Source organism: Ictidomys tridecemlineatus, chromosome 7 (genome assembly GCF_052094955.1).
Source record: "Ictidomys tridecemlineatus isolate mIctTri1 chromosome 7, mIctTri1.hap1, whole genome shotgun sequence".
NCBI lineage: Eukaryota > Metazoa > Chordata > Mammalia > Rodentia > Sciuridae > Ictidomys > Ictidomys tridecemlineatus.
The window spans coordinates 68,061,575-68,080,552 of record NC_135483.1 but is presented as its reverse complement, the minus strand read 5'-3'; the positions used below and the strand labels follow the sequence as shown (position 1 = coordinate 68,080,552).

The following is an 18,978-nucleotide window of genomic DNA, read 5'->3' as shown; positions in this document are numbered from 1 at the left end:
TGGCAGTTTATTGACTATGGTAGCAGGACTCTCCCCAGAGGAGACAAGTCTTCGGATATTGATATGTCTTTAATAATAAAGCAAAGGTTAAGATCAGCACACTGAATATAAAATTTACCTGTAATTTCACAGTTGTGGCGAACTTCTGATCTTGTTTGCCACTCATGGAAACCATTGGAGAAGTGGTGCCTTTCATGGTGAGTGCTGAAGACTTGACTCCAACTAAGAATTATTTTCCAGAATTTGAATAAGTACCACTTAATGAATGATTAGAAAAACTGACTTTTAGATAAGGGTCCATAGTGGTCGAGCAAAACTTCAACTTCACTTCACCTTTGGTATTCCTACCACTCCAGCCTCTAGAAACAAACCTCAATTCCCGTTAAAATAAGAAACAGAGAGGTAAGAAAAATAATTTATTTCTGTCAAGAAATAGTTGAATCATATAAATTAGTAACTTGAGACAAGACAGTACCCTTTTTAAGCACTGGCATAAGAGAGGCAGAAAGACATAACATTTAGTGCATGGCTCCCAGGAGTAAAATAATTACAGTTTCCTTAATTTCTACTGAGTCAGTAGTTGACATGAAAATAACTTGCGTGTTTGTCTTTTATATTAACCAGAATAGTCACAGGTGTGTTATTTTAAATAGATAACAATGGCAAATGTGCAAGTAACAGGATATTCTGATTTTACAGTACACATTTTATCTGCCTTAAGGATAAGCAGAATTTTTTAAAATAATGCACATATGGTAGTTGAATCCAAGAGTTCATTACCACCCTGATTTTATGGAAAAATTGAGCAAAATAATTCTATACAATTCTATCATATAAACCAATCATGGCCTTTTATTTATGTACATAATATACATCATATATATCACATGGAAAAATAATACAGATGGACCTTAAGTAATTAACTCTCAGGACATATTATTAAAGGTATATATTTAACATTCTTTCCACCTTAAAAGGCACTACAGGGTTCAATACACATTTATTTTAACCATGTGCAGTAGACAGGCCCTGCCAAGTAAAAGTGCCTGGTTTTCCAGGAACCTGTTGCTGCTCCTGGTTCAGCTGTTCTGCCATGAAGTGTTTCAGTGTTTCTGAAGTGCCAGGACGGAGCCAGGGCTCAGTGGCTACAGAGTTTGATCCATCATCACCCATGTGTCTCATGATGTCATCAGGGTCCACTATTGAACTGTCATCATCTACAGGAGACAAAGAGATACAACTGAGGTGACACAAACACAGGCAGCCTGTACAGTCCAGCCTACTAGAGCTCTGCATTCTCCCACAATATCTTTTGAACTGGAATGTTTTCTTTGAACCCTCCCATGCACACCCGAGGCAGCAGAGCAGGCCCAGGAAGAGGCCAGAATTGTGGGGGAAAATATGATCAACTGACTAAATGGACTCCATAGCACTAGCATCCAGAGGGCTTCTAAAAAGATCAAAGATGATTCAATCAAACATTAAGCTGACTACAGAAGCACAAGCATGTTGGCAAAGTTAATGCTGCTATATGGAAATTAAGAGTCATTTTTGGGAAAGCACTATTGGGAGAAAATTATTTCCATTCTTATACCTAACTTAAAGAAGGCCATGTCATTATTTGAATTTGACTGTACTTCCATATCTGTATTGGAATTACTAGGTATAATAGGAAAATCTGTCTTCCTACCCCATGATGTCAATTTCTTTATTTAAAAAAAAAAAATTTTTTTTTTTACATCTCCTGGTCTGTGAACGATTAGCCCAGCAAAGAGAGATGTGCAATTTAGTGATCAGTCACTCCACATCGTACCAAAAAGTTCCTGTTTGAAAGGATAGTGTTAAATAAAAAACAGTTTAGACAATGAAAAACCTCAACAACAAAAAGTATTAGACTTAACAGATATATCTGGGAAAGAACATTTTAAGTCTTAATTCAGTTTATAAGAGGCAATTCTCAGTAAAGAAAATGCCTTTTAGCTAAAAAGACATTCCTACTATTCTACATTTTTCCATAAATAATGTCTTAATAGATGTAAAGTAAGTTACTACAACGTAGTATGACTAAAGATATTCTCCAAAAAGACCACTCTACTGTTTGCTAAAGCTAATAATTATTAAAAGTTGTTCCATTATGCTGGTGACTAATAGCATGACAGGGCAGGCTGAGGAGTTTGGCAGTTGTTTAAGGTAAACTGCTCTGTCTCATGTGCTCCATGACAACGTTTAACCTGTAAGTCATCAGAGTCCACTCATAATAAAGTCTACTATGACTTGAGAAAATACCAGCCTGAAAATACCAATCTATGTGTATTATCTTTAAAATGTATTATTTAAAAGCTCAAAAGTATTTCTTATAATCTCTCGCTTTAGTTACCAAATACCATACTAATCTGCATTTTCCCTGCTGAAAACAAAACTTGAACATATTTCATATGCAAAAACTATTTTAACTGTTTAGAATCTACTCTGAAATAGATACTTTGCCTAGTAGAAAGAATCTGATGTAAAATTAGTCAGCTGATGTCTAGTTTTGCTGGATAGTTACTGTAATGTAAGCCACACAGCTCAAAGAACTTCAGCAATCAGTGAAAGCCAAGGTGTAAGGGTTCTTACAGGATTTTTCATAGTCCACTGAGCTTTTACCTGCATTATTATTTTTATTCTGAAGTTCATTTAGTCTTCGCATTCGTTCCTCATTTCTCATTCTAAGCTGATCAACATTAATACTGGAGACAGATTTTAAAGAGAGACCATCTGATGGTATATTAGGATTGTTATCCTGTAATTAAAAAAAAACACTTCATAAACACTCATTAATATAATTAATCAAAATATGTCCTTACTCTCAGTAAATGTAAGAATAAAACAAATCATGGATCTTTTATATTCTGACTCTTATGTTCATCCATACAGACTTTAGTCAGGGGTAAGATACAGCATTTGTAATAACAGAAATGCTGCTAAACTGGATACAGAGTGGCAATTACAGGGTCTAAAAGGAAAAAATCCTGTGCCAATGTGCTCAGATTGAAGATAATAAAGTTCTGGCAGAGGGATCAATAAAAGAGAAATAAAAATCCAGAAAGAAATTATTAAGTTTTTGGATAGGGAGCAAACAAAATGCAAGGGGGCCTGGGCGGGGGAGGGTGGGTTCAACAAATGATCTGAAACAAAATTAAAAGTGCATCAATGAGTTGGGTATGGTGGCACATACTTGTAATCCCAGTGGCTTAGGAGGCTGAGGCAGGAGGATCACCTCAGCAAAAGTGAGGCTCTAAGCAACTCGGTATAGTACAAAGTAGGACTAGGGGTGTGGTCAAATGCCCCTGAGTTCAATCCCTAGCACCCCAAAAAGTGAATCAATGGAATTAAGAGCAAACTATAAAACAAATTCTCATGATCTTGGGTTAGGCAATGGTTTCTTACGTAAGGCACCAAAAGCAGCCCAAGTAATGAAAGATTGAACCTCATCAAAATTTAAAATTTCTGGGGCTGGGGATGTGGCTCAAGCGGTAGCGCGCTCGCCTAGCATGCGTGCGGCCCGGGTTCGATCCTCAGCAGCACCACATACCAACAAAGATGTTGTGTCCGCCAAGAACTAAGAAAAAATAAATAAATGTTAAAATTCTCTCTCTCTCTCTCTCTCTCTCTCTCTCTCTCTCTCTCTCTCTGTCCCCCTCTCTCTCTCACTCTCTCTTTAAAAAAAAAAAAAAAAAAAAAAAAAATTTAAAATTTCTAAAACAATACTACCAGGAAAGTAAGAGAGACAGCCTATCAAATGGGAGAAAATATTTACACATCTTATATCTGCTTCAAGACTTATAGTCAGAATGTTTAAAAATAATACAATTTTAAATATTATTTTAAAATAATACAAAAAACAATTTGAAAGTGGGCAAAGGATCTGAATAGACATACCTTCAAAGAAGCACATGAGACAATGTTCAATGTCATTAGGGAAATGCAATTCAAAACTAAGATACCACTTCACACTCAGTAGATGGCTATAATAAAGTCAGGAAATAAGTTAGGTGCTAGCCATTTTATCAATGTAAAATGTTTACAATGTAAAATGGAGCAGCTGCTTTGGAAACAATGGCAATTCCTCAAAATGCTGAATATAGAGTTACCATAAAACCCAACGGTTCTAGGTGTGTACTCAAGAGCAAACAAAATAATAATAGTGGCATAAATCCAAACATCCATCAACTGTGGAATGGATAAACAAGATGTGGACTATACATAACACAGAATGATTAACACAGAATGATTATTCAGCAACAAAAAGGATCATGTACTGACATACTTGAAAGAAGCTAATCACAAATGATCACATATGATCTCATAATGAAATATCTGGAAAAGGCAAATCTATATAGAGACCCAAGTAAATAAGTGGTTGCTAGGCAACAAAATTTCTGCTACCTGAAATGCTATAACAATGCTAATTCACAGCAGCATCTGTTTTTTGCTGAGTGCTCCTGGCCTACCTGGGTCAGTACTAAATGCGTCAACATTTGTTATCTTCAGGTCATAGAGAAGGAAACACACAGAATTTAAGAAACTGCCAAAAGTTGCCTACCCAATGAGAAAGTGACAACACTGGAACATGTATGAACTGTATGTGTTACTGACTACATCAGAAAGCTGTGGAATAGTGAGAAAAACATGGGTTTGAATTTCATTCCTCTTGTTCATAAACCTTGGATAATTCACTTGATTCAAATGGAGTTAAGTCTAGTTAGGTTCTTAAGAGAATGTAACAGGCTTTATATAAGTACAGTGTCTTTTCTGAAATCATACATTCCAGAGGGGGAAGGATTGAAGCTTGGGGTAATGAATTAACACAGGACAGATTTCTGTGCCATTTCCAGAGCTTCTACTTTACACCACCCCAAGAGGCAATCAGATAGTCAAGGCAGCAGAGTTTAAGGAGCTATAAGATCATCAAGTTAATTGCTGGGAGAGCCTAGATTCAGAACCATGTCCACTTCACTTTCAAAGCAAATTTGGACCATAGGAATTTATCATGGGTCAGAACCTAGACCATTCGCCTTTTTAAACGGAAAAAAGAGGGAGGGCACAATAATTCATACATACGAAGTCCAGTCCTTTCAATTTGTTCCTCCTGCGCTCCCTTGCAGAGGGCAGCTGTGTTGGTGGACGGAGAGCATCATCTTCAATAGCAGGATAAGTCTCACCATAAGCACCTAAATGGCCACACAAGGGAGAAGTCTTTAAGTACTTCATACATAATCTAGAGCGTGTTTTTACACCAGTAAGTATACATGGTTCAAAGAGTTTTAGTGAATTCACGAAACGAGAATCATCACTACAATCTAGAATATTTCCATCAGAGGGCTGGAGAGGTAGCTCAGTGGTAGAGTGTTTGTCTAGTATGTACAAGACCCTGAGTTTGAGACTAAGCACTGTTTTAAAAAGGATAGCATATTTCCATCACCTCAAGCCCATCAGCAAGTACTTCAAAGGCCCAGGTCAACACCTAAACTAACATAGCCTTTTCTGGTTGACTTCTTTCACACAGAAGGTTCTCTCATGTCTTTTCATAGTACCTAGGCAGTTATTTTTCCCCTACCTTCACAGGGCTGGAGATCATGTATGCTAGACTCTACTGTCTTACAGCCTCTGCCAACTGGTAGCTCATTTCTATAGCACTGGACAGTATTCCACTGATGAACAGAGTTTATCCATTTACCTACTGAAACACATCTTGTTACCTATTTTGGGCAAATAAGAATAAAGGCGCTATAAACTTTCATGTACAGGTTTCTGTATGGACATAAGGGTTCCTTATCCTTGAGTAAATACCAACAAATATTACTATTAAATCATATGGTAAGATTATATTTTTATACAAAACTGTCACCTTGTCTTTCAAAGTGGCTGAACCATTTTGCATTTCACACCAGCAATGAATTATATTTCCTGCTGGTCAACATCCTCACCAGCATGTGGTAACATCATTGTTTTGAATGTTGACCTTCTAGCCAACATTCCATAACCGTATCTCATTTTTAACTTAAAAATTCCTGATGATATATGATAATCACCTATTCATACACTTATCTGTATATCTTCTTTTTAGAAGTGTATTTAAGTCTTCTGCCCATCTTTTTGTTGTTATTGTTTTCTTATAGGTGAGCTCTTGGCATATTTTATCTAAGTCTTTTACTGGGTATGTCTTGTGCAAATATTTTCTGTGTCCTGTCTTCTCATTCTCTTGATAATGTCTTCCAGAGCAGAAGTAAATTTGTTTGTGGTGCTGGGGATCAAATCCAGGGTCTTATCCGTGTTTGGCAAGAGTTCTACCACTAATCTACATCCAGAGCCTTTAACGTTTTTGTTTTTGTTTTTTGATCATTGTAGATAAAGACAGGATAACTTTATTTATTTTTATGTGGTGCTGAGGATTGAACATAGTGCCTCACATGTGCCAAGTAAGTGCTCTAACACTGAGCCACAATCTCTGCCCTGTTTTTGTTTTCTTAACAGAGGTCCAGCTTATCAGTTATTTGTTTCACAATGCCTTTAGTGTCATAAAAGTTATCACCAAATCCAAGGTCACTTATACTCTGAATCATAGTAGTACTATGGTACTATGGTTCAGATGTGGAATGTCTCCCAAAGCATTATGTGTTGAAGGCTTAGTCTCCAGTGTAGGAGGTGGAGGGAAGTTTAAGAGGTGAAGTTTAAGAGGGAATGCCATCAAAAGGGGATCAGGGAACTTTGTCCCCTCCACTATTTTTGCATCTTGGCCATGAGGTGAGCGGTTCTGCTCTACCAGATGCTCCTGCCATGATGTTCTACTCACTCTCAGACCTAAAAGCAATGTGGCCACCAGTCATGGGCTGGAAACTCTAAAACTGTGAGCCAAAAAACCTTTTCAGGTTAATTTATGTAAGGAATTTGTTACAGTAACAGAAAGCTAACACACACGGTACTACAATTTTGTTCTTCTGATACTGCATTTACTGGCTATGCTGCAATCTTTGCCTCCTTGTATAAACTTTAGAATTGGTTTGTCAATTATCTGCTCAATAACTTGTTAGGATTTTGATTGGAATTTACACTGAATATATAAACTAAATTAGCAAGAATGGCATCTTAACAACATACTTTCCATGAATATGGAATGCCTTCATTTGTTTAGTTTTTCAGTTTCTTTCATCAGCTTTTTATGATTTTCTTTATACAGAACTTATTTATGTATTGTTGGATTTACACTGCAGTGTTTCTTTTTTGGTGGGGAGGGGCTAACATAAATGGTATTTTTACTGGTGCATTATAATTATACATTAATAGTAGGATTCATGATGATAACATGCACATAATTTGATCACTCATCCCCCCACCCTGTATCTCCTCTCTCCCACCCCACTAGTCCCCTTGTTCTTCTGAACCAGTTCCTTTCTAGTCTATTATTCTTTTTTTTTAATTGTAGATGGACATATAAAAAAAATAAAGATATTGTGTCCATGTGTTGATGGGGATCAAACCTAGGGTCTCATGCATGAGAGGCAAGCTCTCTACCACTGAACTACAACCCCAGCCCTGTTATTATTCTTTAAAAGCAAGATTCATTGTGGTATGTTCATACATGAGCATAGCATACTTAGTAATTTTGTTGCCTAATTCTGCCAGCCCACCCTCCTCCAGCTTCCATAAGCTTCCACATATGAGAGTAAACATTCAGATCTTGACTTTCTGAGTCTGGCTTATTTCAGTTGGCTTGATGTTCTTCAGTTCTGTTACCAGAAAATGACATAATTTCATTCTTATTTATGGCTGAGTAAAACTCCATTGCATACATGGCTGGTTCTGAAAGTTGGCAATTGTGAACTGCACTGCTACAAACATCAGTATGCATACGCCACACTACTGTATGCTGATTTTAATGCATTTGGGTTAATAGCAAGGAGGAAAACAGCAGTATCACATGGTGATTCCATTCCTAGTCTTTTGAGGAATCTCCATTCGATTTCCAAAGTGGTAATACTAATTTGCAGTCCCACAATGTACAATGTACCTTTTCTTCCACATCCTCACCAGCCTTTATTATTCTTTGTATTCTGACTTAGTAACCTGTATCTTCTCTTTTTCTGTCATTCTAACTGGAGTGAGATGAAATTTCACCACAATTTTGCAAAATTTCCCTGATTGCTAAGATGTTGAATATTTTTTCATTTATTTTTTGGCCATTTCTATTTCTTTTGAAAAATGTCTAGATCATTTGCCCATTAATTGACTGGGTTGTTTTTCTGGTTTTAAGATTTTTTTAGTTCTTTACATATCCATAGGATATTAATCCCCTATTCAAAAGAGTAGCTGGTAAATATTTTCTCCATTCTGTAGGCTCTCCATGTTTTTGTTTGATTTGCAGAGGCTTTTTAACTTGATGCCATCCCATTTATTGATTCCTGGTTTTATTCTTGAGCTTTAGGATTCTTAATGAGGAAGTTGATTCCTGTACCAATATGATGAAATGTTTTCTTCTAGGAGTTTCAGTGTTTCTGATCTGATTCCTAGGTCCACTTTATGTTAACTTTCATGCAGGGTGAGAGATAGGGATCTTGATTCATTCTTCTATGTACAGATTATAGTTTTCCAGCACCATTTTTTTAAAAGGCTGTATTTTCTCCAACAAACGTTTCTGTAACCTTTGTCAAAGATCAGAAAAGTGTATCTATGTGAATCATTCTGTCTGTCTCCTAGTCTAGTGCTTTTATGCCAGATTTTGTATTTTCAATTTCAAATCTATTTATTCATTGCTCATATGCAGGAAGATGATGACTTATATTCTGTAGCTTTGTTATAACTGCTTATTTGTTCTGGGAGTTTTTTTTTTTCAGATTTTCTATGGGTAATCATGTCATCAGTGAATGATGACTTTATATCTCCTTATCTCCTCTTCTCAGTCAGCATATCTTTAATTTTCTTTCTAGCCTTATTGTATCGGCTAGGGACTTCCAGTATAATGTTAAGAATGGAGAGAGAGAACAACCTTGCCTTGTTCCCGATTTCAACAGGGAAGTTTTTAGTTTCTTATCATTAAGACTGATGTTAGCTGAAGGCTTTTAAATAAATGTTCTCTTACCAAATTGAGGAAGTTTCTCTACCTTCCTTGTTAGTAGAGTTACCATGAATGGGTGTTAGATTTCATTTCGGTTATCAAATTTGCAGGTTGTTCATGGTATTCCTTGACCTTTGAATATCCATTGGATCTATAGTATTGTCCTCTCTTTCAATTCTGACATTAGTAATCTGTATCTTCTCTTTTTCTTAGCTTAGCTAAAGACATCAAAATTTTATTGATCTCAGAGAAAGAGCTCTGGCTTTCATTGATTTTTCTCTATTGATTTTCTATTTCAAATTTGTTTTCTGCTCTAGTTTTTATTATTTCCCCTCTTCTCACCTTGGACTTCATTTGCTCTTCTTTTTTCTGACTACCTAGTAGGGAAACTTATATTATTGATTTTATATTTTTCTACTTTCCTAATTATATGCATTCAGTGTTCTAAATCTCCCTGTAAGTACTATTTTGCTATATCTCACAAATTTTGATAAGGAAATTTAATTCAAAGTATTTTTAATTCATTGAGATTTTGTTCTTTTGACCTATGTTTTATTTATTTATTCTTTTGACCCATTGTGGGGTTTAATCTGCAAGTATTTAGGGATTTTTCAGCTATCTTTCTATTATTAATTTCTGTTTTTTTCCCCATTATCATAATGGACATTGGATGATTTCTCTCCTTTTAAATTAGGTGTGCTTTATGGCCTAAAATGTGGTCTTTGTTGTTTGGTTTGTTTTTTTTCTACTTTAATCTCACAAACTTTATAAGAACAAGAAAATATATCCTGATGGGGAGAAAAGAAAAAAATTAAATTTCCAACCTTAAACCTCAATTATGCAAATGTCAGAGAAAAACTCTAGTTTTCCCAAGTAAAAAAACAAAGAGGCCCGCTATAAAGAATTCCTTCTAAAATTCTTAAGGATCCAGGGCTGGGGATGTGGCTCAAGCGGTAGTGCGCTCGCCTGGCATGCGTGCGGCCCGGGTTTGATCCTCAGCACCACATACCAACAAAGATATTGTGTCCGCCAAAAAAGTAAATAAATAAATGAATTCTCTCTCTCTCTCTCTCTCTCTCTCTCTCTCTCTCTCTCTCTCTCTCTCTCTCTCTCTCTCTCTCTTAAAAAAAAAAAAAAATTCTTAAGGATCCAGGCTTAATAGACTAATAATGTCATTACACAAACATACATTAACCAGGGTCAAAATTAAAAGCTTTTGGTATAGTTACAATTTTGTTACAGTCTTGCCCCAAAAGATGGAGGTTAAAATACCAGAATGAAAGTAATAACTCTTTCTAAACACCACCCCATAACAACCAAGCTCTGTTCTTAATGATTGAACCAGGGGATAGTGTAAACACAGTCCCCCACTACCATAAATTATGCAGTCGAGTTTCCCACATTTGGGGAAATTGCAGGGGTCAGCACATTTAGAGTGCTTAATTTAAAAAAAAAAAATCCAAACAATTAAATGTAGTCTTATTTTGGTGAATATACCATGTGTGCCCAAGAAGAATATTTGTTCTGTTGCTGAATGAAGTGGTCTATAGATGTCCATTATAATCCAGTTGATTAATGGTACTGTTGGGTTCGACTATGTTCTTACTAGTTTTCTGCATACTGGATCTGTCCATTTCTGATAGAGGGACATTCCCAAACACAATAGTAGATTCATCTATTTCTTTCTAAAATTCTATGGGTTTCTGGCTCATATATTTTGACATAAATGTGAAAGCTAAAACTGTAACTCTTAGAAGAAAACCTAAGGAGGTAAACTTCGTGACACTGGATTTAGTAGTAGCTTCTTGGATACGACACCAAAAGCATGGGCAAAAGGTAACATTAATTAAGATAAAAAACTTCCATGCAAAGGACACAATCTATAAATTGAAAAGGACAAACCCCTATTGGAGAAAACATTTGCAAATAATACATTTGATAAGGGGTTAATATGTAAAATATATACTAACGTATTCCTATAACTCAACAATTTAAAACATGATTTTTTAAAATGGCAAAGGACTTGAAAAGCTACTTTTGCAAAGAAGATATATGAATTCCAGATAAGCAAAAGAAAAGGTGTTTAACCTCACTGATCATTACAGAAATGCAAATCAAAACCACAATAGGGTTTTACCTGTAAGGACAGTTACTATCAAAAAAAAAAGAAAAGAAACGTTAACAGGGTTAGGATTGTAGCTCAGTGGTACAGCAATTGCCTAGCATGTGTAAGGCACTGGGTTCAATTCTCCACCACTGACTAAAAAAATATTTTAAAAATATTTTTAGTTGTTTGCAAAGATATGGAAAAATTAGAATTCTTGTGCATTGTTGGTGAGAATGTAAAACAGAGCACCTGCTGTGTAACTGGAAGATAATTCTTCAAACAATAAAACAAATACCATATGATTAAGCAATTCCAACTCTCTGTAAATACATGAAAGACTTGAAAGCAGTGACTCCCATAGATCCCTATACACCCACTTTCATAGCCAAAAGGTAGAAGCAACTCAAGTGTCTATTGACAGATGAATGGATAAACAAAATTTGGTACAGTGGTTTCAGCCTTTTTTACAAAAGGGAGAGGGAGAATGTGAAACATGCTAAGATGTGAGTGAACCTTGAGGACACTATGTTAAGTGAAATAAGTCACAAAACGACAAATTATTGTACAGATCCACTTGCATGTTTCATGGTGAATATATGAATGTATACATTATGTAAATTGTTGCAGTTTGCTTTTTTGCTCAGCATATTTCCCAAAAGAGTCATCCAAGTTACTGAGTTATTTCAACAAGTGGTTCCTTTTTATTGCAAAGCTGTGCTGAAGGTAGGGATGTTATTAGAGTTTGCTTAGCCTTTCACCTGTTGAAGGACATCTACACTGATTCCAGTTTTTTACTGTTATAAATAAAGCTGTTATGAACATTTATGTACAGGTTTTTGTGTAGACTTTTTAAGTTCATTTTAGTAATTCTGATTTTGAAAATCTTATAAAAGACATATTTAATGATTATTCATTAAAAGAGAAAATAGAATATTACTTTTTAAATCATCTTGTACAACCTAGTACTAGTTATGAAGAAAAGCACTTAAAAGAAATATAAATATTGTTTAATAATTAAATGAGATAGCATTGATGAATTAAAATAAATATACTCACCAATAAAAGCACTATCAGATTCCAATAATGAATTTTTCAAAAAATCATCAGTGTCATCTCTGAGCTAAAAGAAACATCATATATTAATAACTTTTTATTAGTCCTGTGTGGGAAAACAACAAATCTGTACTAACAGCCAGCAAAACTGTGCCCCCAAAGAGTATGGGGAGAGAGGTAGGACTGACATTCCAGTGCCCAGAAAATTCTGGAAAGCACATACAACCCCCACCAAGATAGTGAAGGCAACAGTCTGACTTTATCATTCCAGGATTGAGACTTTTGTCAGGCAGACTTTTAGTCTTTAATTCCACTCCTCACTGCCCTCTTATGGTTGAAGCCCAAAAAAAGGATAACATTACTGTCGAAAATATAAAAGTAATGAATCCAATTAAGTATTAAAAATTTAAAAACCATTGCTGAGATTCACTCATCCTTTCAATAAATCTGTGTATAATAGACATACAAGTTCCTAGATACAAAGGGGAATTAAGAGCTTCTGCTCCAGAGTAGATGGAGATCATAGTCCCATGGCAAGGAGAAAGGCATGCCCTTAGATAATGATAAACATATGCAATAACAACTGTCATGATGATCACAGTACAGTTATGATGGGACACAGAGCAAGGAAAAAATAATGCTACTATTGGGTTAGCATTATAATTAGCTCCCAAATGAGAGGTAACAAATTTATAAGTAGAGAAGTTTACAGTAAAGAATAATGCCATTTTTATATCAAAAGGAACTTAAAATCATTGAATAAGACTTTTCTGCACCACCTTAAGTAGATTTCTTGGCTTTGCTAGAACACTTGAACACTTTTTTTTTTCCTTAAGTATTTTGTTTTTTTTTTTATATTTTTTTATTTTTTTTTTATTTTTATTTTTTTTATTGATTGTTCAAAACATTACAGAGCTCAAGACATATCATCTTTCATACATTCGACTCAATTGGGTTTTGAACTCCCCAAATACATAATACAGACTCACTTCTGTTACATACTCACGTTTTTACATAATGGCATATTAGTGACTGTTGTATTCTGCTACCTTTCCTATCCCCTACTATCCCCCCTCCCCTCCCCTCCCCTCCCATCTTCCCTCTCTACCTCCTCTGCTGTTGTTCAGTTCTCTCCCCTTTTTTTCCCCCCACCCCCTTGCCCCTCATAACCTCTTATAATTTTGTGTATCACTGAAGGTCTCCTACCATTTCCATATGTTTTCCCTTCTCTCTTCCTTTCTCTCCCCCCATTCGTCTTAGTTTACTGGTAGTCTTTTCCTCATGCTCTTCCTTCCTGTTCTATTCTTAGTGGCTCTCTTTATATCAAAGAAGACATTTGACATTTGTTTTTTAGGGCTTGGCTAGCTTCACTTAGCATAATCTGCTCTAATGCCATCCATTTCCCTGCAAATTCTATGATTTTGTCGTTTCTTAGTGCTGCATAATACTCCATTGTGTATAGCTGCCACAATTTTTTTATCCACTCGTCTATTGAAGGGCATCTAGGTTGGTTCCACAGTCTAGCTATTGTGAATTGTGCTGCTAAAGACATTTCTTGTAGAAATAGATAAAGCAATCATGAAATTCATATGGAAAAACAAAAGACCCAGAATAGCAAAAGCAATTCTAAGCAGGAAGTGTGAATCTGGAGGTATAGCGATACCAGAGCTCAAACTGTACTATAAAGCAATAGTAACAAAAACAGCATGGTACTGGTACCAAAACAGGCAGGTGGACCAATGGTACAGAATAGAGGACACAGAGACTAATCCACAAAGTTACAACTATCTTATATTTGATAAAGGGGCTAAAAACATGCAATGGAGGAAGGATAGCATCTTCAACAAATGGTGTTGGGAAAATTGGAAATCCATATGCAACAAAATGAAATTGAATCCCTTTCTATCGCCAGCCACAAAAGTTAACTCAAAATGGATCAAGGAGCTAGATATAAAAACAGAGACACTGCGTCTGATAGAAGGAAAAGTTGGCTATGATCTACATATTGTGGGGTCGGGCTCCAAATTCCTTAATAGAACACCCGTAGCCCAAGAGTTAATAACAAGAATAAACAAATGGGACCTACTTAAACTAAAAAGTTTTTTCTCAGCAAGAGAAACAGTAAAAGAGGTAGATAGAGAGCCTACATCCTGGGAACAAATTTTTACCCCTCACACCTCAGATAGAGCCCTAATATCCAGAATGTACAAAGAACTCAAAAATTAAACAATAAGATAACAAATAATCGAATCAACAAATGGGCCAAGGACCTGAACAGACACTTCTCAGAGGAGGACATACAATCAATCCACAAGCACATGAGAAAATGCTCACCATCTCTAGCAATCAGAGAAATGCAAATCAAAACCACCCTAAGATACCATTTCACTCCTGTAAGATTGGCAGCCATTATGAAGTCAAACAACAATAAGTGTTGGCGAGGATGTGGGGAAAAGGGCACACTGGTTCACTGCTGGTGGGACTGCAAAATGGTGAGGCCAATTTGGAAAGCAGTATGGAGATTCCTGGGAAAGCTGGGAATGGATCCACCATTTGACCCAGCTATTGCCCTTCTTGGACTATTCCCTGAGGACCTTAAAAGAGCACTAAACACTTGAACAATAATGGCTTGCCTTTAATTTTTAAGGCACTGAATTCTACCCATGAATAGCATTCATTATAAAAACATTCTCTTACACTGAATTCTTCCATATGCTGCATTGATATCTCCTTTTTAATTTACTACCTAATGATTCTACTTTGTAGAAGATAATAATGATAATCATATCAGCTGAATCAAAGGGTCTGAATCAGCTATTCTGAGCACTTCACACATATTGCCCAACCCTCTCTTCTGTATCACAGTCCTTCACATAAATGAAGAGTGATCAAAGTCCACCTAAGTCTTCTTTTCCATGACAATCCTTTCCAGTTTCATCCTATATAATTTTTCATATAATCCAGCCCCTAGAAAGATCAGGAGTCCAAGACATTAGCTTCTGTTAACAACCACAATAAACCTGTAGGCTCATGTTGAGCAAAAACTGCTATTATTCAAAATCCCAGATATTAACTGTCATTATTTTTTCACTGAAAAATTCGACCTTCTCCTATTAAAGTAAATCCAACTTCAGACCACTTCTACTAATCCTACCCCCAGTCTAAGCCAGTTTATCTCTTGCCTAGATTATTGCAATAATCTATCCCACTCAGCCTATTCTCAATATACAGCAGTCAGTGATCGAGTGAGAAACATGAAACTCTTGGATACCAAGACTTTGGAAACTTATTATCATCTGTGCAGTCCTGAAGGGCAAACCTCACTGCTCACCTGTGTCCCATTTGCCCCCTCACCCTTGTTTTAAGCTCTCCTACCTCCCAGCCACCTTCCTGCTCCTTACATGCACTAGATAACCCCTGTCAAGCCTCTGCCAGGAACAGTCTTCTTCCATATGTAATACCAATAGTTTCCATGGTCACCTCCCTGGTGTCCTTAATCAAAAAAAAAAAACATTACCTCCTCAATGAGGTTCCTATACCCACTATATTTTAAATATTAAGTCCTCCCACCCCAGTACTCCCTAATTTCTTTCTGTTTATCATTTTCCCTCAGCACCATATTTAACATAATATAGATCTATTTATTGTCTCTCTTTCCAGAATGCAAGCCTCCAGAGGGCAGGGATTTGTTTTTTCATGTTGACTTCTATACCCCAGACATGTGAAACAGTTTCCACAAGTATTTGCTAAATGAAAACAGTTCACCCCCTCCCTTTCATTCAGTCTTATACTAATGTCACTTCAGTATAAGAGTGAGGAGGTTACATTTTGTCACTCTATCTCCTTTGCCTTGCTTATTTCCTTTATAGGCCTCACCACTACTTTTATTAGTAACCCCTATTAATACTAACGTTGATGACAGAAAATGCTAACTCTGTACCCAATATAAGCCAGGCTCTACTCTAATTATCCTCACTTAATTATCACAAATAACACTTATGCTACATTTTTATTTAATAAGCAGAACTTATTTTAGGTCAAACTTGTCTCTAAGTGACTTATAAATATTAATTTAATACTTACAGCCACCCCAGAGGTAAGTATATATTATCATCTTCATTTTACAGATAAGGAAATTGAGGCATAGAGATTAAATAATATGCCAAACCACATGACCAAAAAGAGATTAATTCACACAGACTAATTCAACTCTTATTCTTAGCCATTACAATGTTTTTTCTACATATTATACTAATACTTCTGTAGCTACCACTGCATTGATGAGACAAAATTTAAATTCTTCCTTAATTCAATATTTCTGAAGAATTAAAATTTGGAATACTTATCATATTCCTAAAAATTTTTACACACAAACATCTAACTCAAAAAATTAGAACTGGCTACAGGGCTGGGGATATAGCTCAGTTGATACAGTGCTTGCCTTGCATGCACTAAGGCCCTGGGTTCAATCCCCAGCACCACAAAAAAAAAAAAAAAAAAAATAGAACTGGCTACTTACCATTCTGTGCTCTTGTACTTTGGCACTTGGGATGGAGTTCAAGTCAGCTATAGTTGATGGAGAATAAAAACAAGATTAACCTACTTAATATACAAACAGAGATATGAAAAATTGTGGTATATATGTGTAATAAGAATTGCAATGCAAAAAAAACCCAAAGTACATGTATTCATTGGTGTGAATATACTTTATATACAAAGATATGAAAAATGGTGCTCTATAAGTAAAATAAAAATTGTTATGCATCCTGCTGTCATGTATTTAAAAAATAAAAGCAATAAGAAAAATGAGTAAAAGTTTAAAAAATGTTTAATAAGTAAAAATAAATTTCAGAGTTATCTTTTATGACTAACACTATAAATTACTTTTCACCTACCACACGAAGATTTTTAAAATATTACTTGTTTATTAATAAATAAAACCCAGCATTTGCTCTATTTAGATAAAATTCTCCCATTCACATTAGTAAATATAATAAGTAAAGTCATTGTGAACTTAAAATTGATGCTTAAGAGGGAAAAAATGATCAATGCAGGGTTTCTCACCATCTTTTATCATATTTCTATAGCCTATAGAATGCTGAGTGAAACTGAACAAGGAACTGAAATAAGTTCATTCTTGGCACCTGATTCCAAGGGCCAGAATGTTGGATCAGGGATCTCAAGTCTCTACAATCTAACCAGCCTTCCTGTTTCTCCAAATGTTTCTCCAAAACATTTTTTCCTTTTAGAAACTGCCTCTGGGAATAGAGGCTACCAATGATAAGCATACATTCCTTCTCAAAATATTTTACAGACATCTTTGTGACTATTAATAGTTAGACCATATTCTTATGAATTACATTATCATAGTATCTGCTGAAGTCAGAGGGTATTCCTGTGGGGATGGATACCCTTGATCCCAAAATGCATCTGGTATCCTTCTGGAATACTTTTAGCCTAATCAGTCTAAGTTGACAAGGTCCCACAAGATCAGACCATCATTTGAGAGTTGTAAAGAAAAACAATACTGTGGGAGGCCAACATAGCATGTGACAAGTGTTTGCTCCCTTTTTGTTCGGTGTGGCATTCTCGGTCACCCCATGATCTGGTTGCTTAGGTAACCAAAGATAGTAGCCCGGATCTTTAGGATTGAGAAAAAGCAAATGTGTCTTCGTACATGGGCATGCCTTCCTATATCCCCTATATTCCCATGGAACTCACCTGTTCCCTTGTGATATTTACCCTTTGCCCTGTTTGGGATAGAATGTTCCATGGAAATGCCCATTGTGTGTCCCCTTCTCTTACTCTGCCCTTGGATATGGCCTAACTAGATATCAGTCAACCTGCTGATAGCAGACATCATGAAGCTAGACTCAGCCCCCCGAAACCTGACCCCTTGCCTCATTTGAATGACTTCTCCTCAATAAAAGGGGTCAGCACTTGCGGGCTCACTCGCTCTCTTTCTGCAGACCCTTAAGGTCAGAGGAGCCGTCACAGCACCCTCAATGAAAAAGGTATTTCTGTCTCTTGTGTGTTTATTTCACGCAGCCCAGTTCCCCTGGAGTGACCCTGAGTGTTTTAGTTGCATGCAACTCGGCACACACAATACCACAAGGACATAAAGATTGAAAGCTGCTTAATGAATTTTCTCTCCAGATGATGTACATTTGGGTCATTCCACTGTCATAGGAAAATACATGAGGTCTTTACTAAAAATTCTGAACCAGATGAAGGGAAGAGGTCCCCTATACAAAGTTTTCACCTATGATCTGGGCCCAATGAGTTACATTACTTACTCTTGTGATGCTATCTCATGAGGTCAAAAACTTCTTCAGATTGTACAAGCCAGTCAAGCATGCCTAAGGAATGGATCTTAAATTTTCATAAAAATAACTGGTAGAACCATCCCTCCGATTCTTGTTATCTAATTGCTGTGTTTTTAGAACTCATTTTTATTTTGGCCACTGTCAGTGGCATGAAAGCTAACAAAATGGATGAGAAACAGATCTGGGGGCCATGCAGTAACCTGGGTATCAGAATCACCCATTGATATTCTCTGAGACAACTAGCTCCACTCAGCCTTCAGGTGGCCACCACCTTCATGCCTATCCCCAGTTACACATTCCCACAGGACCCCAGATTTCTCTTTCGAAACATCCATCACTTCAATAAAGTATAAGCTCTTTGAGAGCAGTAGCCTACTTCATTCAACACCATATTCTGA

General features: G+C 36.2%; 2 protein-coding genes across 22 annotated transcripts in view; one reads left to right on the top strand and one right to left on the bottom strand.

The window, feature by feature from the left end:
• The window catches only part of Arfgef1 (ARF guanine nucleotide exchange factor 1), a 120,358-nt gene extending 108,328 nt beyond the window's left edge, over positions 1 to 12,030 (top strand). Inside the window, exon 39 of the mRNA XM_078017122.1 lies at positions 133 to 12,030. Coding sequence (XP_077873248.1) covers positions 133 to 201 — 69 coding nt within the window. The 3' untranslated portion in view covers positions 202 to 12,030. The remainder of the gene's footprint in view (positions 1 to 132) is intronic.
• Positions 404 to 18,978, bottom strand: part of Cspp1 (centrosome and spindle pole associated protein 1) — a 129,948-nt gene continuing 111,373 nt past the window's right edge. For 17 of the 21 annotated variants that reach the window (XM_021724890.3, XM_013357555.4, XM_021724892.3 and 14 more), the window contains 5 exons: positions 16,774 to 16,820; positions 12,258 to 12,321; positions 5,104 to 5,213; positions 2,647 to 2,782; positions 404 to 1,217 (listed from right to left, as the gene is read on the bottom strand). In XM_021724890.3, coding sequence (XP_021580565.2) covers positions 1,006 to 1,217; positions 2,647 to 2,782; positions 5,104 to 5,213; positions 12,258 to 12,321; positions 16,774 to 16,820 — 569 coding nt within the window. In that variant the 3' untranslated portion in view covers positions 404 to 1,005. Of the gene's footprint in view, positions 1,218 to 2,646; positions 2,783 to 3,100; positions 3,602 to 3,921; positions 4,008 to 5,103; positions 5,214 to 12,257; positions 12,322 to 13,433; positions 15,747 to 16,773; positions 16,821 to 18,978 lie in introns of those variants that run through there. The other 4 variants (XR_002483686.3, XR_013423991.1, XM_078017130.1 and 1 more) reach the window with 4 other exon arrangements.